Below are 13,406 nucleotides of genomic sequence, written 5' to 3' on the forward strand. Positions count from 1 at the left end.
TGTCCCAAGCGCTTGGGAGAGTACCGCACAACAGAATTGGTAGCCCCATTGGTAGCCGCGTTGGGGCCTGCAGATCATCATCATCATCATCAATCGTATTTATTGAGCGCTTACTATGTGCAGAGCACTGTACCAAGCGCTTGGGAAGTACAAATTGGCAACATAGATTGGCAATTGGCAACAATTGCAGATTCGAAACTTCCGTTCCCTTCCCATCCCCGATGTCCCGCACACTCCACGCCCCCATCCCGCTTTCTCTCTCTCCCCCACCTCAGACGTCCGCTACAAAATGGAGGGTCACACAGTCCTTTACATCCCAATGGAGGCCATGAGCCTGAATCCCGAGGTGGTGGTGAAGGACAAGGAACTGGTGCAGAGGTTGGAGAGTGAGTAACCCCAGCACGGAGCTTCGGGGCGGGGCGATGCGGAAGCAGGATTGCGGGTGCGAGGGATGGGAGCCTCTCCCGCCGGAGCGGGAGGCCGGATCGGGGCCGAGAGCGGGGGGACGGGGAGGGGATTGAGAAGATCGAGGCCCAGTTGCGTCTCCCTGATCCAGCAGTAATAATAATAATAATGATGATGGCATTTGTTAAGCGCTTACTATGTGCAGAGCACTGTTTTAAGCGCTGGGGGGGGATACAGGGTGATCAAGTTGTCCCCATTTTACAGATGAGGTAACCGAGGCTCAGAGAAGTGAAGTGACTTGCCCAAAGTCAATCAAACAATCAATCGTATTTATTGAGCGCTTACTGTGCGCAGAGCACTGGACTAAGCGCTTGGGAAGTACAAGTTGGCAACATATAGAGACTGTGCCTACCCAACAGTGGGCTCACAGTCTAGAAGAGTGGGCTCACAGTCTAGAAGAGTGGGCTCAAAGTCACACAGCAGACATGTGGCAGAGCCGGAATTCGAACCCATGACCCCTGACTCCAAAGCCCGGGCTCTTCACTGAGCCACGCTGCTTCTCACTAAGCCAGTCGGTCTTTCTCATTTATTGGGCGCCGACTGTGTGCGGAGCACTGTACTAAGCGGTCGGGAGAGGACGATACAACGATATAACGGACACGTTCCCTGCCCAGAACGAGCTTCCAGTCTAGAGGACTAAGGCTGAACTAGGCCGCATTCAGGCCGCAGACCCCCGAGAAGGGGCTGGGTCTCCCTCCTTCGCTGCTGACCCCTCCGAGGGGCCAGGGCAGGGGACCCCGTCTCCATCCCCGCCGGGCTGTCACGGGGCCGGGGAAGGGGCGTCTTCAGGGCCTGGTGGCTGTCCTGAACGCCCGACCGGCCGCCGCCCCGCTCCCCCTCCCCCAGCGTCCATGGTGCATTGGACCCGCCAAATCAAGGAGGTCCTGAGCGCCCAGGAGGCCATGGAGATGGGCGAGAGCCTGGGGCCTCTGGAGGAGATTGAGTTTTGGCGGAACCGCTGCGCCGACCTGTCGGGCATCAGCAAGCAGCTGAGCAAGAAGGGCGTTAAGCACATCGCGTCCATCCTGAATCTCTCCAAGTCGTCCTACATGACACCCTTCCTCAAACTGGCCAGGCAGATTCAGGTGCCGGAGGGCGGGCGGGGTGGGTGGGGGGTGCCTGGGAGACCACCCGTGGTGGGGACCTCTCACCCACGTCCTGCCTCTGGCCCGGAACGCCCAACGACTACTACTACTACTACTACTACTAATAATGATGGCATTTATTAAGCGCTTACTACATGCAAAGCACCGTTCTAAGTGCTGGGGAGGTTACAAGGTGATCAGGTTGTCCCACGGGGGGCTCATCCATCAATCCATCAATCGTATTTATTGAGCGCTTACTATGTGCAGAGCACTGTACTAAGCACTTGGGAAGTACAAATTGGCAACATATAGAGACAGTCCCTACCCAACAGTGGGCTCACAGTCTAAAAGTGGGAGACAGAGGACAAAACCAAACATACTAACAAAATAAAATAAATAGAATAGATATGTACAAGTAAAATAAATAAATAGAGTAATAAACATGTACAAACATATATACATATATATGGGGAAGGGAAGGAGGTAAGATGGGGGGGATGGAGAGGGGGACGAGGGGGAGAGGAAGGAGGAAGCTCCACAAGGAGCTCACAGTCCAGAGGAGGACTGTGAGTACAGTACAGTACGGTGCTCTGCACATAGTAAGCGCTCAGTAAATACGATTGATGATGAGGAGGAGCTTCAGGTCTTTAGAAAAGGGTTTTCCTAAGGCTCACAGTCTTCATCCCCATTTTCCAGATGAGGGAACTGAGGCCCAGAGAAGTGAAGTGTGAGCCCACTGTTGGGTAGGGACTGTCTGTATGTGATGCCAATTTGTACTTCCCAAGCGCTTAGTACAGTGCTCTGCACATAGTAAGCACTCAATAAATACGATTGATTGATTGATTGATTGAAGTGGCTTGCCTGAAGTCACACAGCTGACAAGTGGCACAGTCGGGATTTGAACCCACGACCTCTGACTCCAAAGCCCGGGCTCTTTTCCACTGAGCCACGCTGCTTCTCTAATAAGAGTGGTATTTGTTAAGCGCTTACTACGTTCCAATCAATCAATCAATCAATCGCATTTGTTGAGCGCTTACTGTGTGCAGAGCGCTGTACTAAGCGCTTGGGAAGTCCAAGTTGGCAACATAGAGAGACGGTCCCTACCCAACAGTGGGCTCACGGTCTAGAAGGGGAGACAGGCACTGTGCTAAGCACTGGGATGGGTACAAGCAAATTGAGTTGGTCCCCGTCCCACGTGGAGCTCACAGTTCTGGCTCAGTGGAAAGAGCGTGGGCTTCGGAGTCGGAGGTCATGGGTTCAAATCCCGGCCCTGCCAATTGTCAGCTGCGTGACTTTGGGCAAGTCACTAATATGTTTTGTCTTGTTGTCTGTCTCCCCCTTCTAGACTGTGAGCCCACTGTTGGGTAGGGACCGACTCTATATGTTGCCAACTCGGACTTCCCAAGCGCTTAGTCCAGTGCTCTGCACACAGTTGGCACTCAATAAATACGGTTGAATGAATGAATGAATCCCCATTGTACGGGTGAGGGAACTGAGGCGCGGAGAAGTAAAGTGACTTGCCCAGGGTCACACAGCTGACAAGTGGTGGAGGTGGGATTAGAACCCAGGTCCTTCGGACTCCCAGGCTCGGGCTGTAGCCACTAAATCATGCTGCTTCTCCCGCTTCGTATCTGACAGATAATTATTCCTCCCCGCTTCAAGGCCTTATTGAAGGCACACCTCCACCTTCCCTGACTAAACCCTCCTTTCCTCTCCTCCCACTCAACCAATCAATCAATCGTATTTATTGAGCGCTTACTGTGTGCAGAGCACTGTACTAAGCGCTTGGGAAGTACAAGTTGGCAACATATAGAGACAGTCCCTACCCAACAGTGGGCTCACAGTCTAGTTCTTATTCTAGCTCTGCCCCTTGTCTGCTGTGTGGCCTTAGGCAAGTCACTTCACTTCTCTGTGCCTCAGTGGGCTTATAATAATAATAATAATAATAATAATAACGGCATTTATTAAGCACTTACTATGTGGAAAGCACTGTTCTAAGCGCTGGGGAGGTTACAAGGTGATCAGGTTGGCCCACACGGGGCTCACATTCTAAATCCCCATTTTCCCGCTGAGGTAACTGAGGCCCAGAGAAGTGAAGTGACCTGCCCAAAGTCACACAGCTGATGATTGGCAGAGTAGGGATCTGAGCCTGTGACCTCTGACTCCAAAGCCCGGGCTCTTTCCATTGAGCCACGCTGCTTCATCTGTAAAATGGGAATTGAGACTGTGAGCCTCACACGGGACGGGGACTGGGTCCAACCTGACTAACTTGTATCCACCGCGGCCCTTAGTACAGTGCCCGGCACGTGGTAAGAGCTTAACAGATGCCGCAGTTATTATTAGTACTATTACGTCCAGAAACGCTCTGGGCATATCACTCCCCTCCTCAAAAATCTCCAGTGGCTACCAATCAATCTGTGCATCAGGCAGAAACTCCTCACCCTGGGCTTCCAGGCTGTCCATCCCCTGGCCCCCTCCTACCTCACCTCCCTTCTCTCCTTCCCCAGCCCAGCCCGCACCCTCCGCTCCTCCGCCGCTCATCTCCTCACCATTAGGCCTCGTTCTCGCCTGTCCCGCCATCGACCCCCGGCCCACGTCATCCCCCGGGCCTGGAATGCCCCCAATCCCTCTGCCCATCCGCCAAGCTAGCTCTCTTCCTCCCTTCAAGGCCCTACTGAGAGCTCACCTCCTCCAGGAGGCCTTCCCACACTGAGCCCCTTCCTTCCTCTCCCCCTCATCCCCCTCTCCACCCCCCCCATCTTACCTCCTTCCCTTCCCCCCAGCACCTGTATATATGTTTGTACATATTTATTACTCAATTTATTTTACTTGTACCTATCTATTCTATTTATTTTATTTTGTTAGTATGTTTGGTTTTGTTCTCCGTCTCCCCCTTTTAGACTGTGAGCCCACTGTTGGTCAGGGACTGTATCTATATGTTGCCAATTTGTACTTCCCAAGCGCTTAGTCCAGTGCTCTGCACACAGCAAGTGCTCAATAAATATGATTGATGATGATGATATTAGAGCAAGTGCTCAATAAAGAAGATCGGATTGCTGGATCCCCAGGGCTCCGCACGTAGTAAGCGCTCATCGCATCCCGTCGCCGATGGGGCTGACGCAGTCCCCCTCGCTCTGCAGGACGAGTCACACCAGGCCCAGTCCAACCTGACCTTCCTGTCCATCCTGAAGGAGCCCTACAAGGAATTGGCGGCCCTCCGGCCCAAGGACATCCCCGATAAGCTCCCCGGGCTGCTCAACCTCATCCGCATCATCTGGGTCAACTCCCCCTACTACAACACCCGCGAGAGGCTCACGGCCCTCTTCCGCAAGGTGCCGGGGGCCGGGATCGGGGCGGGGAGCCATGCGGTGTGCCGACGAGGGCCGGGAGAAATGGCGTGGCCGAATGAGCCCACTGTTGGGTAGGGACTGTCTCTATATGTTGCCAACCTGTACTTCCCAAGCGCTTAGTACAGTTCTCTGCACACTGTAAGCGCTCAATAAATACGATTGATTGATTGATTGATTGAATGGAAAGAGCCCTGGGCCTGTGAAAATGGATAGGCAGCCCCCGGGGGTGAAACTGAGGCCCAGAGGCGTAGGAAGTGGCGTGGTCTAGGGGAAAGAGCCGGGGGCCTGTGAAAATGGATCGGTCAGCCCCGATTTTCCAGAGGAGGAAACTGAGGCCCAGAGTCATGGGAAGTAGTGTGGCCCGGTGGAAAGAGCCTGGGAGTTGTTAGGGGAGCTGGGTTCTAATCCCAGCTCTGTCGATTGTTGGCTCTGTGACCCCGAGCGAGTCACTTCAGCGCCCTGGGCCTCCGTTGCCTCGGCTGCAAAACAGGTATTAAAGCTGGGAGCCCCGCATGGGGCGTGGACTGTGTCCAAACTGATTAGCGTGTATCTACCGCAGCGCTCAGTACAGTGCCCGGCACGTAGTAAGTGCTTAACAAGTGCCCATTCAAAAAAAAAAAAAAGATGAGGGAGGCGAGAAGTTTGGTATAGCTCCCTGAACGTGGGAAGTGCTCAATCAATACCATTGATCGATTGATTGACTGGTTGGGGGGAGGCAACGTGGACCACCGGGGTCATGGGTTCAAATCCCAGCTCCGCCAATTGTCAGCTGTGTGACTTTGGGCAAGTCACTTCACTTCTCTGTGCCTCAGTTACCTCATCTGTAAAATGGGGATTAAGACTGTGAGCCCCCCGTGGGACAACCTGATCACCTTGTAACCCCCCAGCGCTTAGAACAGTGCTTTTCACATAGTAAGCGCTTAATAAATGCCATTTAAAAAAAAAACCCACCTCTGCCACTTGTCTGTGGTGTGACCTTGGCCAAGTCACTTCACTTCTCTGACCTCAGTTCCCTCTTCTGCAAAAAATGGGGATTCAATGCCTGTTCTCCCTCCTACTTAGACCAGGAGCCCCCGGTGGGACCTGAATGATCTTGTGTCTCCCCCAGCTTGGGAGTCAGGAGGCGGTCATGGGTTCTAATTCTGGCCTGCCACTCTCCTGCTGTGTGGCCTTGGGCCAGTCACCTCGCTTCTCTGCGCCTCAGTCCCCTCGTTTGTAAATGGGGATGAAGACCGTGAGCCCCACGTGGGATGGGGACCGTGTCCACCCCGATTTGCCTGTATCCACCCCGGCGCTCAGTACGGTGCCTGGCACCTAGTGAGCGCCGTACTTCCCAAGCACTTAGTACAGTGCTCTGCACATAGTAAGCGCTCAATAAATACGATTTATGATGATGATGATGATGGAATTAGATGAGCAACGAAATCATCCGGCTGTGCTGTCGGGACATCTCCCTGGATCGCATCTTCGAGGGCTACGTGGCGTCCAGCAAGGAGGGGCTGTACGGCTGTATCGCCTGCTGTCGGGCCTGGAAGGACAGCTACCTCCGGGCCGTCCAGCTGCACACCCGGTAGGTGGGCCAATACAGTCCCGGGACCCCCCCTCTCCCCGCGAAGGGACCGGTAATAAGCAGCAGTGTGGCCCTTTTAGACTGTGAGCCCACTGTTGGGTAGGGACTGTCTCTATATGTTGCCAGTTTGTACTACCGAAGCGCTTAGTACAGTGCTCTGCACATAGTAAGCGCTCAATAAATATGATTGATGATGATGATGGCCTAGTGGGAGTCAGAAGGACCTGGGTTCTCATCCCGGCCCCGCCACGTGTCTGCTGGGTGACCTTGGGCGAGTCACTTCCCTTCTCTGGGCCTCAGTTACTCCACCTGGAAAAGGGGGGATTAAGAGTGTGAGCCCCCTGTGGGACAGGGACCGGGTCCATATTGATTAACTTGTGTCTATCCCAGCGCTTAGAACAGTGCTTGGCACATAGTAAGTGCTTGACAAGTACCATTTCTCCCCCTTCTAGACTGTGAGCCCGCTGTTGGGTAGGGACCGTCTCTATATGTTGCCAACTTGGACTTCCCAAGCGCTTAGCACAGTGCTCTGCACACAGTCAGCGCTCAATAAATACGATTGACTGACTGATGCTCCTAGACTGTGAGCCCTTCCAGACTGTGAGCCCACTGTTGGCCCACGGTCCCTACCCAACAGCGGGCTCACAGTCTAGAAGCATCAATCAATCAATTGTATTTATTGAGCGCTTGCTGTGTGCAGAGCACTGCATTAAGCGCTTGGGAAGTCCAAGTTGGCAACGTATAGAGACGGTCCCTACCCAACAGTGGGCTCACAGTCTAGAAGCATCAATCAATCAATCGTATTTATTGAGCGCTTACTGTGTGCAGAGCACTGGACTCAGCGCTTGGGAAGTCCAAGTTGGCAACATATAGAGATGGTCCCTACCCAACCGTGGGCTCACAGTCTAGAAGGGCTCACAGTCTAGAAGCATCAATCAATCAATTGTATTTATTGAGTGCTTGCTGTGTGCAGAGCACTGTATTAAGCGCTTGGGAAGTCCAAGTCGGCAACGTATAGAGACGGTCCCTGCCCAACAGTGGGCTCACAGTCTAGAAGCATCAATCAATCAATCGTATTTATTGAGCGCTTACTGTGTGCAGAGCACTGTACTCAGTGCTTGGGAAGTCCAAGTCGGCAATGTATAGAGACGGTCCCTACCCAACAGTGGGCTCACAGTCTAGAAGCATCAATCAATCAATCGTATTTATTGAGCGCTTACTGTGTGCAGAGCACTGGACTCAGCGCTTGGGAAGTCCAAGTTGGCAACATATAGAGACGGTCCCTACCCAACCGTGGGCTCACAGTCTAGAAGGGCTCACAGTCTAGAAGCATCAATCAGTCAATCGTATTTATTGAGCGCTTACTGTGTGCAGAGCACTGTGTTAAGCGCTTGGGAAGGCCAAGTCGGCAACATATAGAGATGGTCCCTACCCAACAGTGGGCTCACAGTCTAGAAGCATCAATCAATCAGTTGTATTTATTGAGCGCTTACTGTGTGCAGAGCACTGTACTCAGCGCTTGGGAAGTCCAAGTCAGCAATGTATAGAGACGGTCCCTACCCAACAGTGGGCTCACAGTCTAGAAGCATCAATCAATCAATCAATCGTATTTATTGAGCGCTTACTGTGTGCAGAGCACTGGACTCAGCGCTTGGGAAGTCCAAGTTGGCAACATATGGAGACGGTCCCTACCCAACCGTGGGCTCACAGTCTAGAAGGGCTCACAGTCTAGAAGCATCAATCAGTCAATCGTATTTATTGAGCGCTTACTGTGTGCAGAGCACTGTGCTAAGCGCTTGGGAAGTCCAAGTTGGCAACGTATAGAGATGGTCCCTACCCAACAGCGGGCTCACAGTCTAGAAGCATCTCCTCTCAACCTGCCCCCGTCCATCCCAGGGATTCAGAGACCAACCCACCCCATCCCACCCCTTCCCTCCCCGCCGACAAATGTCCGAATTCTGTCCTTCTTCCCTGGGCAGGTTCTCGTCGCGGGGCTGGGTCCTGGATCAGACGAGCATCTTTGCCCAGGTTGACGCTTTCGTGCAGCGCTGCAAGGACCTCATCGAGGTGCGGGGGGAAACTGAGCCCAGGGCCGCCCGGACCCCCTCCCCAGCCCCAGCCCTCTGCCGGGACCTGCACTCCGGTGACACAAGTCACCGCGTCGATGCCCTTCCTCGAGCACTCGCTGTGTGCAGAGCACTGTTCTTTTAGACTGTGAGCCCAATGTTGGGTAGGGACTGTCTCTATATGTTGCCAATTTGTACTTCCCAAGCGCTTAGTACAGTGCTCTGCACATAGTAAGCGCTCAGTAAATATGATTGATTGATTGTTCAGAGCGTTTGGGAGAGGACAGCCCACACATTTGGCTCTTCTAGCACCAACTTGCTAACTGTGCCTCAAATTCGACCCCTTTTCCCCATCTTCCCTCTGGTCCAGAACCCCCTCCCGCTCCTTATACGCCACATCGCCATCATCGTTATTATTATTATTATTATGTCTGCTGCGTGACCTCGGGCAAGTCACTTAATTTCTCTGAGCCACAGTGACCTCATCTGTAAAATGGGGATGAAGACTGTGAGCCCAACGTGGAACAACCTCATCACCTTTTATCCACCCAGCGCTTAGAACAGTGCTTTGCCCATAGTAAGCGCTTAACAAGTGCCAATTATTATTATTGTTATTATTATGTCTGCTGCGTGACCTCGGGCAAGTCACTTAATTTCTCTGAGCCACAGTGACCTCATCTGTAAAATGGGGATGAAGACTGTGAGCCCCACGTGGAACAACCTCATCACCTTGTATCCGCCCAGCGCTTAGAACAGTGCTTTGCACATACTAAGCGCTTAACAAATGCCAATTATTATTATTATTATTGTTATTATTATGTCTGCTGCGTGACCTCGGGCAAGTCACTTAATTTCTGTGAGCCACAGTGACCTCATCTGTAAAATGGGGATTAAGACTGTGAGCCCCACGTGGAACAACCTCATCACCTTGTATCCGCCCAGCGCTAAGAACAGTGCTTTGCCCATAGTGAGCGCTTAACAAATGCCAATTATTATTATTATTATTATTATTATTATTATTGTTATTATTATGTCTGCTGCGTGACCTCGGGCAAGTCACTTAATTTCTCTGAGACACAGGGACCTCATCTGTAAAATGGGGATTAAGACTGTGAACCCCACATGGGACAACCCGATCACTTTGTATCCCCCCCCCAGAGCTTAGAACAGTGCTTTGCACATAGTAAGCGCTTAACAAATGCCAACATTTATTTATTTATTTAAAATGGATTCAGACTGTGAGCCCCACATGTGTCCAACCATCATCATCATCATCAATCGTATTTATTGAGCGCTTACTATGTGCAGAGCACTGGACTAAGCACTTGGGAAGAACAAATTGGCAACATATAGAGACAGTCCCTACCCAACAGTGGGCTCACAGTCTAAAAGGGGGAGACAGAGAACAAAACCAAACATACTAACAAAATAAAATAAATAGAATAGATAGGTACAAGTAAAATAAATAAATAAATAAATAGAGTAATAAATATGTACAAACATATCATCATCATCAATCTTATTGAGCGCTTACTGTGTGCAGAGCACTGTACTAAGCGCTTGGGAAGTACAAATTGGCAACAAATAGAGACAATCCCTACCCAACAGTGGGCTCACAGTCTAAAAGGGGGAGACAAAACCAAACATACTACAAAATAAAATAGAATATATACGTATATACAGGTGCTGTGGGGAAGGGAAGGAGGTAAGACGGGGGGGATGGAGAGGGGGACGAGGGGGAGAGGAAGGAGGGGGCTGAGTGTGGGAAGGCCTCCTGGAGGAGGTAAGCTCTCAGTAGGGCCTTGAAGGGAGGAAGAGACTAGGTTGGTGGATGGGCAGAGGGAGGCCATGCCAGGCCCGGGGGAGGACGGGGGCCGGGGGTCGATGGCGGGACAGGCGAGAACAACCAGATTAGCTTGTACCCGCCCCAGCACTTAGTACGGTGCCTGGCACCTAATAAGCGCGTAAACCTGCCCATCCCGCGAGGACCGTCCCCGCTCACCCCTCTGCGGTCCCCAAGCCCTCCTAATCAATCAATCAATCGTATTTATTGAGCGCTTACTGTGTGCAGAGCGCTGTACTAAGCGCTTATCTTAATCTCTTAAATCTCTGGCCGTGCCCTCCCGCCCCCCCACACGGGGCACCCCGGGAGTCTCAGAGCCCAGGTCTTCTGGTGTCCTCCACCCGGCCCCGACGGGAGCGTTGACGCCCGCTTCTCGGGCCTGGCGCAGGTGTGCGACTGCCAGTATCACTTCGCCCGCTGGGAGGATGGCACACAGGGCCCGCTGCCCTGCTTCTCCGGCGCCCAGGGCCCCCAGGTCAGCCGGAACCTGCTGGAGATCGAGGACATCTTCCACAAGAACCTGATGATGCTGCGGGCTGTGCACGGAGGCATCCTGGACGTCAAAAACACTTCCTGGCACGAGGACTACAACCGGTCCGCTCCTTCCCCGGCCGCGGGGGTCCGGGACGGGGGCGAATGGGGGGGAAGGCGGGGCGGCCACCTCCATCCTTGCCCACGACGGATCCGTCGTCGGTATGTATTGAGCGCTCACCGCGTGCAGAGCGCCGCACCGCATGCCTGGGAGAGAGCGATACCATCATCATCATCAATCGTATTTATTGAGCGCTTACTATGTGCAGAGCACCGTACTAAGCGCTTGGGAAGTACAAATTGGCAACAATTTGGCCACAATGTGGCCACCGGGTCGGTGGCCACATTCCCTGCCCAAGCCGAGCCATCGGGCTAGAGGAAGAGAGGAGCGGCGACGGGGTGGGAGAGCCCTGCCACTTGTCTGCTGCGTGACCTTGGTCAAGTCACTTCTCTTAGAGGAGCAGCGTGGCTCAGCGGAAAGAGCCCGGGCCTTGGAGTCGGAGGTCAGAGGTTCGAATGCCGGCTCCGCCAATTGTCAGCTGTGTGACTCTGGGCAAGTCACTTCTCTGTGCCTCAGTTCCCTCCTCTGTAAAATGGGGATGAAGACTGTGAGCCCCCATGGGACAACCTAATCGCCTTGTAACCTCCCCAGCGCTTAGAACAGTGCTTTGCACCTAGTAAGCGCTTAATAAATGCCATTAAATTAATTAATTAATTAATTCTCTGGGCCTTCGGGACCTCATCGTCGTCAATCGTATTTATTGAGCGCTCACTGTGTGCAGAGCACTGTACTAAGCGCTTGGGAAGTACAAATCGGCAACATATAGAGACAGTCCCTACCCAACAGTGGGCTCACAGTCCTCTTCCTCTCCCCCTTGTCCCCCTCTCCATCCCCCGCATCTTACCTCCTTCCCTTCCCCACAGCACCTGTATATATGTATATATGTTTGTACTGATTTTTTTACTCTATTTATTTATTTATTTATTTTATTTGTACATATCTATTCTATTTATTTTATTTTGTCAGTATGTTTTTGTTCTCCGTCTCCCCCTTTTAGACTGTGAGCCCACTGTTGGGTAGGGACTGCCTCTATATGTTGCCAATTTGTACTTCCCCAGCGCTTAGTACAGTGCTCTGCCCATAGTAAGCGCTCAATAAATACGTTTGATGATGATGATGGTAGAATCTGTAAAATGGGGATGGAGACGCTGAACCCCACTTGGGACAGGGACTGTGTCCAACCTGATTAACTTGTATCTCTTCCAGTGCTTAGAACAGTGCTTGGGACATAGTAAGCATTTAACAAGTACCATAATTATTATTATTATGATCTCACCGAACCCCCTCTGTCCTCTCTCCCTGTCCCCTGACTCGAACCCGGGCCGGTTCAGGTTCCGGGCCGGCGTCAAGGATCTGGAGGTGATGACTCAAAATCTGGTCACCGTGGCCTTTGAGACCGTGCGGGACGTCGGGGATGGGGTGCAGCTCCTCGACACTTTCCACCGGCTCTCGGCCCGCGAGGTGAGCGACCTTAGTTCCCCCGGCCCTTATCCGGCCCGTGAGCCCGACTTCTCCGGGGTCCCCAAGCTCCATCCCAGTGGGAAATGGTCCCTTTCCTGGTTGGGATTTGGGAGGGGTAGCTGCTATCCCTTCCCTCTGGCCCAATCTCGGACCCTCGGCGTGCGGGACTCAGACCCGCCGTCTCAACCTGGATCGTTGGGTGATCTTGATCAGGCATTTCTCTGTGCCTCCTTTTCCTCATCGTCGACCCATCACTTATTCATTCATTCAGTCGTATTTATTGAGCGCTTACTGTGTGTAAGGCACTGTACAAAGCGCCTGGGCGAGTACTCTAACAACAAACACCATCATCGCCATCAGTGGTATTTAGAGAGAAGCAGCGTGGCTCAGTGGAAACAGCACGAGCTTGGGAGTCAGAGGTCGTGGGTTCTAATCCCGGCTCCGCCACGTAGCGGCGGTGGGACTTTGGGCAAGTCGCTTCGCTTCTCTGTGCCTCTCAGTGACCTCATCTGCAAAATGGGGATGCAGGCTGTGAGCCCCACGTGGGACAGTTGGATCCTCCCAGCGCTTAGAACAGTGCTTGGCACGTAGTAAGCGCTTAATAATCATAATAATGATGGCATTTGTTAAGCGCTTACTATGTGCAAAGCGCTGGGGGGGATACAATGTGATCAAGTTGTCCCACGTGGGGCTCACAGTCTTAATCGAGAGAAGCAGCATGGCTCAGTGGAAAGAGCCTGGGCTTTGGAGTCAGAGGTCATGGGTTCGAATCCCGACTCCGCCACATGCCTGCTGTGTGACCTTGGGCAAGTCACTTAACTTCTCTGGGCCTCAGTTCCCTCATCTGTAAAATGGGGATTAAGACTGTGAGCCCCACGTGGGACAACCTGATCACCCGGTATCCTCCCCAGCGCTTAGAACAGTGCTTTGCACATAGTAAGCGCTTAATAAATGCCAATTATTATTGTTATTAT

General features: G+C 52.5%; 1 protein-coding gene across 1 annotated transcript in view; it reads left to right on the top strand.

Moving 5' to 3' along the window:
- Nucleotides 1-13,406, top strand: part of DNAH2 (dynein axonemal heavy chain 2) — a 204,084-nt gene that overhangs the window by 23,377 nt on the left and 167,301 nt on the right. The window contains exons 6-12 of the mRNA XM_038768829.1: nucleotides 276-386; nucleotides 1,312-1,550; nucleotides 4,691-4,882; nucleotides 6,313-6,470; nucleotides 8,450-8,537; nucleotides 10,768-10,973; nucleotides 12,303-12,432. Coding sequence (XP_038624757.1) covers nucleotides 276-386; nucleotides 1,312-1,550; nucleotides 4,691-4,882; nucleotides 6,313-6,470; nucleotides 8,450-8,537; nucleotides 10,768-10,973; nucleotides 12,303-12,432 — 1,124 coding nt within the window. The remainder of the gene's footprint in view (nucleotides 1-275; nucleotides 387-1,311; nucleotides 1,551-4,690; nucleotides 4,883-6,312; nucleotides 6,471-8,449; nucleotides 8,538-10,767; nucleotides 10,974-12,302; nucleotides 12,433-13,406) is intronic.

This window comes from Tachyglossus aculeatus, chromosome Y4, assembly GCF_015852505.1.
Source record: "Tachyglossus aculeatus isolate mTacAcu1 chromosome Y4, mTacAcu1.pri, whole genome shotgun sequence".
Classification (NCBI taxonomy): domain Eukaryota; kingdom Metazoa; phylum Chordata; class Mammalia; order Monotremata; family Tachyglossidae; genus Tachyglossus; species Tachyglossus aculeatus.